We start from the raw sequence: 8,621 nt of genomic DNA on the forward strand, positions 1-8,621 counted from the left end.
GGGAAAGAGGGTTGCAGTCCCACATCTCGGATGCTGCTGCCAACATTTGATACCGTTTCTTCTCCCCTAGTACGTGCCCGAGGATCTCCTCCCAGTCTACAGGGACAAAGTTGTACCTGTTGCTGATATAATTACTCCTAACCAGTTTGAAGCTGAGTAAGTACTCACTACCTTTTATGGCCACATAAACTTGGGGGTAAAAGCAGGGGAGACTGATACCCATTCTTTTATTTGTCTCAGTTCGGTGCTGTATGTATGTATGTGTTGGGTTTTGGTTTTCAGCTGTTAATTTCAAGTGGTACTTTTCAGCAAACGTCCAACTGTCCCATACTGAAACCAATAAAAAATCTGGGAGTTATGTGAGGCAAAGATTTATCTTGTTTTCTCTGTTTTCTCATTTTCATGATTACTTCTTGTTGTCTCCAGAGGCCTGTATCTAGGGCAGGTTAAAAAAGTACCTCTTTTCCCTTCCCTGTCCTTACCCATTCCTAGGAAAATCTTTATTATATGTCAGAATATCAAAACTAAAGTAGTTTGACTCAACTCCCCCAAATTAAATTCAGAAATACCACCGAGGCAACATCTCATAGGAGTTAAGAATTGAAGTGCCTCCTGCCCATCCTGTCTACGTCACTGTGACTCTTTGGTCAGGAGATTATCTGTTGTAGTTCATCACAGGCTGGCCCCCGCAGGGGAGGGAGCAGCTACGTGGGAGATGGAAAGACGACACTTGTGAGGGAATTTTATGATACAGGGATCTCTGCAAGAGGCAGGTTAGTACTGACATGAGTGCACTTCAGAAGCACTGTGCATCTGTGCACGTAACTTTTAAAGACAGCAGTCTGGTACAGCAGACCCTGTGGCTACAAACTGTTTAGGCCTGTATGGTGCAATCCAAGCTTTCCTCCTTTCAAAGAGTAAACAAAGCAGTCATTGCTTGAAGAAATTGTGCTCTTTTAAGATTTCTGTTTCATTCTCAGGTTACTCACCGGCAGGAAGATTCACACAGAAAAAGAAGCTTTAGAGGTAAGTAGGCAAGGAGTAGGATGTGTAAGATCTCTTTCCGTATTCCTGCCTGCAGTGCTGCGGTTTGCCATTTGTCTTTAACCTTTAAGTCGCTTTGCCCTCTATCCTTTCTCTCCATTTATCATTAAAGTTTGGGCACTCCAGGTGCAAACCACTTTCTGTCCTACTGCCAGGCTTGTGAAGAAACTTCCCAAAAGAACTACAGGTGGAGGCATTACTGTGGTAGTGAGTAGAGCTCTCTGAGCTCGTTTTCCTGCAGTGTAAGAAGGGTAGCAGCAGCACACGTGGAGAGTCACCCCACGCTGTCCGCGCTGTGGAAATGCACTGGCTGGGGTGACAACCCCGGGTGACCCTGGGCATTAGAAACCTGCATGAGTCGCTCCCTCTGCTGTCCGCATGCGAGTCGTGCAACCAGCAATGCTGAGTGTTAGGACAGCCGCTTCTCCATTCTCCCACACAGACTGCTTGCATGGAAGAGAGCTTACTAGCAAACTCTTACAAGGATTGATTGAATATGCTCTGAATCTCTTCCTGACAGTGTTTGCTGGTGCTCTGTTTCTCTTCCTTAAATTGACTCAAAGGGGATGAGACCTGGGTTGCAGAAGGACAGATTGCACAGATGAGAAACCAGACCAGGAGTGATGGCCTTTGGGTACTTCCTGGTGAAAGACAGACAAAAATCCACAGCACTGATAGCTGCTGTCATCACCATACAGAGATGATAGATGGTCCGCAGACATACTGCATTGAGGTGTGAGGCTTTACCCTTTTACACAAACTGAAGAAAATACAAAGCTGCAGGGCTTGGTGATGAAGGACGAAATAGGAATATGGTTTTACTGGTATCTTGAGAAGGGCTGAGCCTTGTGTTTTGTTGACCAGTCAAGTGCTTTCATAATGGACTGATGTTATTTCTTCCAGTTTGTTTTTGAACTTCAAAGGAACACACAATCTTTAAACAAGCAGCAGCTGCAGTGGCACCCTGGAGAGTGGCTGGGGTCTGTCAGCCCGAATGTTTGTTGTTTTTTTCCTCCAGCAACGTCATGCAACACGGGTTGATTACCATCTCTTCATGGCAGGAAGCAACTCCAAAGATGTCAGCTCAACTTTATGCCTTCCCTGCCCCCCCTGCCTCCCCCTGCTTCCTCCACCCCACCCCGGTTTTACATTGCCCTGCTGTGCTGGGCAAGGATGATAAACTGTGCTGCATGGCACTAGCTGCTAACTACAAGTCAATTCTTCTATTTTCATCCTCACCAGTGGAACCACAGTCTTGAGATCAGCACTGTTAGTTGAGCAGCTTTTAGTTTTAGGTTTGCATACTTCAGCTGCAAACATGAGTTGCATGTGCTAAACAGTTTTAGAAGTTAGTTTTGTGGTAGTCTGTCTGATTTGTGTGATAGCTCTTATTTGTGATGGGTTTTAAAAAAACCTCTTCCAAAGAGATGGAATTATACTTAGGAATTGAAACATTTTTAAAATAGTTGCTTGCAGGATGTTATATGTTAATCTGTCTGTCTCCCCAGCTGCATGTCATACATAGGTCTATCCTTCTGAATAATAATCCATGCTGGAATTTGTCCCCTTTGGAGGTGGTAGCAATTCTGACGTCGATGTCCAGGGTGACATGCTTTCATTCATTTCTTTAGCAAGGCTAGTGACAACAGTATAGTCCTCTAATATAAAAATAAATTGGATGTAATATTAATGTAGAAGGGGCTAAGTCCTACAGCTAGAAATACTGGTGATTAGGTTCTTGGTGAATTGTGACTGAGAAATGAAATCGAGTTTAATGTTACTTCATGGGTTGATTATGTCAGCCTATGCTGGTGGATTTACTGCTACTTTAAAACCCAATTGATATCTGTGCAAAGCAGTCTGACAGCTGAAGAAACTTGGAGGCTTAGACAAGAAAGAAAAACAATAGAGAATTAAAAAATAGCAGAAATAAATCCTTATCATTCAGCTGCTCATGAGTCATAGCTAGCCTGAGAGGATTTTTAGTTAAACTCTTCTGGGAAAATTAATATTTTATCTGTGTTTTATGCTAAACTCATTATTGAAGTCATTCTTTCTTCTGTGAAATCAAAATCACTTCTGTAGCAACTAATTGTGATGTCAGAAGTAGAGTATTAATGGGTTTAAGTGAGGAATGCGCAGAGTGTGAATACACCTGCAAAGGTACATAATTTACAGGTGTAATTTGGGGTTTGAAGTAGAATGAGAAAAAAAGATTGGGACGGACACCCTCGCACCTCTGACTTAGCTCTTTAACTCTTCATTTTTGCTAACTCTTAGAGTAGTAGCTAAATAAGGTTTCGTGACCTGGAGTTACTTGTTTTCTAGCAAGTGTTTCAAGATGCCGACTCAGGTGCATGTGTCTGTATATTTGTTCTCTTATTCTTTTGATAATATGTTCTGAAAACATGATGCAGACAAAAATTCAGATCACAGCTGAAACAGTATTCTTTTCAGAGGAGCATCCAAAGATAATACAGAGATGCTTGTGTGTTTTAACAAGTGTGTACCTTTAAATATGGATGTTTTGATTCCCCTATTTCAAATTAATTCCCCTAATTCAAGTGAATTTTTGAGCAGAAATTATTTTTTTTCTTCACAAAAGATGCCAAAATAGATGCCTGTTGAAAATCCTCAGTGCTATGAATGATACAAGGTTTAATCAACACACATTGCAGTCACTGATTCCTGCCTTTTTGCACATGGAAAGGTAATGGATATGCTCCATGCCATGGGACCAGAGACTGTGGTGATCACAAGCTCAGATCTACAGGCACCTCTAGGAAATGACTACCTGATTGCTCTGGGAAGCCACAGAAAAAGTAAGTCATTAACTCTTTCATTAAACTGTGCTTTCTTTTAACCTGTTCTGTGCTTTCAGTTGCTTTTTTAAGAAGTAGTTTCATCAGACCCATCTGTAGTGCATGGAAGGTGCTTAGATCCCTAAGTGAACTTCTTCTACAGTAATACCAGAGAGCGGTAAGAAGGGGGCTGCTCCATGAGGGAAGACAATCTGGGAGCTGAGCATGATCAAAGCACAGGCAGAGCACTGCCCTCATCAAGAGGGCGCAGGCCCACAGTATCTGAATAAGGTAAGCAGAACAGGGATGGTGATGGGCAGACAGGTCCCATTGGCAGTCCAGTGATCTTCAGAGAAAGGCGAGACAATCCTGGTCTGAGACTAATATGGAAAATCCAATCAGTAAGTCAGGACAGCAGGGCTGTATGCAGGTACACCTAAAACATAGCTCAGGCAAGGATGCTTGCACCCGGGCCTGAGCTTCTGTGCAGCTCCTGGGCAAGTGGGCAGAGGGTGCATGGGTGGGGGATGTCCTAGGTGAGGTTGACCAGGGCTATTAAAGCCCCTACTAGTGGCCCTGACAAGAAGTAGTGGTATGAAACAGGAACGTTGAATGTTTTGAATGAATGCTTTTATGAAAAGTTATACTGTCCTGTTAGCAGATTGTTCCTTCCCTGAGAGGTTGTAAAATGTCCTTCTGCTACTTCTTTATATCCCCTTCTATACTGTCACCAAGATTCACTGTGTGTTTGAACTGTCGCAGGATGTTTTTACCCAAGGAGGGCATAGTTATATGGGGTGGCATATGATCTCATTTTCTTGTTCATCTAAGGGATCTAAATGTGGGCATCACATTCTGGACTGCTGAGAGACCGAAAAAGTCTTGATATTTAAAACAGATTCCACTAAGAATCAGTCAGTGGATCTTAGCACTCAGTACATGCCAGGTCTGGAGTAAGTCTGGTCATTCCAATGGCGATTACAATATGGCACATGGATCAGATATTCTCTGCTGATGTCTACAGCTGCTCTGGTGCCTCCATACAACCCAGAGATGCTCTCGGTTATGGTTTGGGATGCCCCATCCAGGATTCAGCAGTCTCCATAAATAAGCAGTTTCCTGAGCAAACCACTGCTGAATGAAAATAGGTGGTGCTCCGTCCTTCATGAAAACAAAGGTTCTAGCTACCTGCTCCCTCTTAAGTGAAGTATGTACAGTATGTAAGTTGTAAATGCTATCCCAACTTGGCAAAGTTTTGAAAGGTTGCACCTTTTAAAAGAGCTGGTACAAAGTTTACAACACTCCTTGGCATCTTTACATTCCAAACAACAAAGGAATTAAAATCTGGTGATCACTTTTAAATGATAGTAAATGCTATTGTATTCATTGCTGGGTCTGTTACTTAGCTGTCTATCTGTGTTGTAGCTAAAGCAGATGGTACCAAGATGACACAAAGAATTCGAGTGGAGTCTCCTAAAGTGGATGCTGTCTTTGTTGGAACAGGAGACTTGTTCGCTGCTATGCTTTTGGCATGGACACATAAGCATCCAAACAATTTGAAGGTGTGGGAGAAGTTATTCGTGTCTCTGCAAGTTTAGACTAATTTTCTTTTTTTTTTTTTAATTACTTTTAATCTATGATATTAATTTAAAGAGTTCCATTTTGGCTTTTTTCCTCACCTCAGAGGAAAAAAAGCATAATTTCCTTTTGCCAAAACATTTTAGCTTGTACCACTTGGACGGTCACATTTCAGTTACGTGGATTTTGTAATTTTGCCAAATAAGATGTTCTTCTCCCGAGAGAGAGAGAGACTGCATGCATGTTTGTAATTATATTTTTTACCCTCACTTCATAATAAGCACTGAAAATGATTTATCAGATCTATTTTTCTGTGTCTTTCCCTTAAGCACATAGAGTCCTCGATACGGGTGTATACCTGTTTCGGGAGAATTAAGGGAGTCTAAATTTTTTTTTTCCCCAACTCTACATTACATAGTTGTCTTCCTGTTTGCATCTTGTTAGTCATGTTTGTCTCTTAATAACAGTGGTTTTGAAATAATAACATTAAACTAGACAGCTGAAATTTTACTAAAACCTGAATATATTATGTTAATGCAGGTAGCATGTGAAAAGACTGTGTCAGCCATGCAACATGTTCTGCAAAGGACCATTAGGAGTGCCAAAGGTAATTCATTCAAACCTTGTTCCCTCTTTCTGTCTGGATTTGCATCAGGACAAACATCCTAAGTTTTCTGGGTTTCCTGACTAAAGGCAGCCCTCAGTGCAGAAGCAGCCAGAGAATTTTCAGAATGAGAGCTTGGTAGTCTTGTCAGTGCACGTTCCTTCCCGTGTCCTCCAAGGCTATTTTTGACAACACCCGACTGAAGATGTCACTGTTCAGCTTGTAGTGGGACTACAGTCATGCTGACTGCGCTTGACTGCGTTACAAAACTGCGGTGGAAGAACTTGAGGAAATGCTGAGTTTGACGTGCAAGAGAGCTGTTCTTTTAAGTGTAGTGCTCTCATTTTCCTTTTGAGTGTGTGTGTGCGTTCAGTATTGAGAGGAGTTTATCAACTAATAATAAACTGTTCATTGTGTTAACCATGTGAGGAGCAATCCCCCCCGACAGCTTCTCTCCCCTTGGAGTTTTCATGCCTTTCACCAGCTAGGATCTCTGGGTTCTTGGAGCTTGCCTGTGTCACTTTCTAATAACAGCAGAGCCGGGTTTTCTTCCTGGAGAGAGGTGCAGAACAGGGCTGATGAGAAATCACAGTGCTGACCTGGATCTTCCACCTTGGAATCCTTCTAGCAGGGGGTAGTAAGGGAGACTGGGATGGGGAGGAGGGTAGAAAAAATAGTGGGGTAACAGGACAATGTAACTTGTTTCTTTTTATACTGCTGTTTTTAATGACATTGTGATGTCATCTTTTTAGCACAAGCTGGAGAAGGAAACAAGCCAAACTCAGCCCAGCTGGAACTGAGAATGGTCCAAAGCAGAAAGGACATAGAAAACCCAGAGATCATAGTGAAAGCCACTGTGTTATAAAGGCTGTACGTCTCCAATAACGCACAATGTATTGATGTCCTCATTTCTTTCCTGTAAATTGTAATATTTGCCTTAGATCTGTGACAGAAACCTGACTTTCATGAAATAGTGCCCAGCATAGGCAGATACCCACTCTCAAACATATGTGCTGGCCTTGCTCAGTTTTAAAAACAAAACAGTGTGCATTGAAGCATATTACCAGGTATCAAAATGGCTGTCAAATTCACTTAGTCTGTGTAACTATCCAGGGCAAGAGAGTACAATGTTCCTGCCTTGCCAAAGACTTCAGATGTGAATTTGCTAATGGAATACTTGACTGACTGGAAAATACATTTCAAGATGGCATGTAGTGCCAGTGGAGCTGGTTCCATGCTCCCGAATTCAGTTGATGAGCTTTATTTGTCTCAGATGGCACAGGGAGAATAAAATTGCATTTCTACTTGCAGTGACATGAAGCAGATTTGCATTAGAGGAAAGGGCTGAGATTTCTTGATTACCTGAGTATGTTCAGGTACGGGTATCTCCCAGATACCTTTCCTGCATCTTCCTCATCACACCTGCCTAACTGATAGTGTCACTTGCATAGCTTGGGAGTCCCCAGAAGAGCTGGTTTGGAGATTGCTTTTGCCACTGAAGTCTTCACTTGTCCCACCATTTTTGTGGATGTTCGCCATTGTAAAAGTTAATTGGTTTCACCTAGGGGAAGAGTAATTTATCCTTAAAGTGAATTTTTAGCTGAGTAGATTTTTTTTTAATAGAGTAAGATTTCATAATTAATACATTTCTGAAATCCTTCATTTTCAGTATTGCTGAAGCAAATGAAACGTAAAAGTTGAACACATTTTGTGGAAAATGTAAGAGGCAAACTTCAGGCTTTCACTCTCAACAACTAATAATAATTTTATTTCCTCTCGTGCATTTGGCATTAAAAGTGAAAAAAAAATATTCATATGCCTTGAGAATTTTAAGGGGAAAAAAAACCCAAACCAGAAATGACCTACAAAATGTGACTCTGCTGCCACAGTTTTTAGTAACCACTGCCATGAAATAACTTTCTAGCAATATTACTTTTGGTGATGTGAACGGTTGCTAAAATTAGCAGTCAGTAATAGAGATGAGTTCATGGCTGATATCCAACGTGTAGAAAGACATGAACTATCTTAACAGTGTGTATAAATATCTGGTGGGAAGCAGTGAAGAAGGAGGAGATGGGCTTTTCTCAGTGGTGCCCAAGGAAGTTGTAACAGGCAATGGGCACAAATGGAAATACAGGAAATTCCATTTGAACATAAAAAAAAAAAAAATCGCTGTGAGGGTGATCAAACACTGGCACAGGTTGCCCATAGAGGTTGTGGTGTCTCCATCCTTGGAGATACTCAAAACCTGACTGAACGTGGCCCTGAGCAACCTGCTGTACTTGACCCTGCTTGCACAGTGGGGTTGGACTAGACGATCTCCAGAGGTCCCTTCCAACCTCAACCATTCCTTGATTCTGTGAAGTACAATGAATTGCTTTGCTTTGCAGCGCTGTTTTTAAATTGATGCAAATATTTTTTTTTTTTCCTGAGACACAAACTCTCAGATAGGCTAGGAAATAGCTCCGTATTAATAATTTCCCCCCTTTTTAGATAACTGCTTTTTGCTTGGGCAGTTGTGCCAGGAATACAGTTGCCCTTTTTGGGGTAGTTGCTTTCATCAAAGGTAATCAAATACTGTAGCTGGTGATGCA

General features: G+C 41.8%; 1 protein-coding gene across 1 annotated transcript in view; it reads left to right on the forward strand.

The window, feature by feature from the left end:
• The window catches only part of PDXK (pyridoxal kinase), a gene marked incomplete at its 5' end in the record, with an annotated part of 23,672 nt that extends 15,530 nt beyond the window's left edge, over positions 1-8,142 (forward strand). The window contains 6 exons of the mRNA XM_009641024.2: positions 71-156; positions 981-1,026; positions 3,755-3,866; positions 5,271-5,407; positions 5,964-6,030; positions 6,780-8,142. Of these exons, the coding sequence (XP_009639319.1) occupies positions 71-156; positions 981-1,026; positions 3,755-3,866; positions 5,271-5,407; positions 5,964-6,030; positions 6,780-6,892 (561 nt within the window). The remainder of the gene's footprint in view (positions 1-70; positions 157-980; positions 1,027-3,754; positions 3,867-5,270; positions 5,408-5,963; positions 6,031-6,779) is intronic.
• Positions 8,143-8,621: the final 479 nt, after the last annotated feature.

This window comes from Egretta garzetta, unplaced genomic scaffold (assembly GCF_000687185.1).
Source record: "Egretta garzetta isolate BGI_Z169 unplaced genomic scaffold, ASM68718v1 scaffold45, whole genome shotgun sequence".
Classification (NCBI taxonomy): Eukaryota; Metazoa; Chordata; class Aves; order Pelecaniformes; family Ardeidae; genus Egretta; species Egretta garzetta.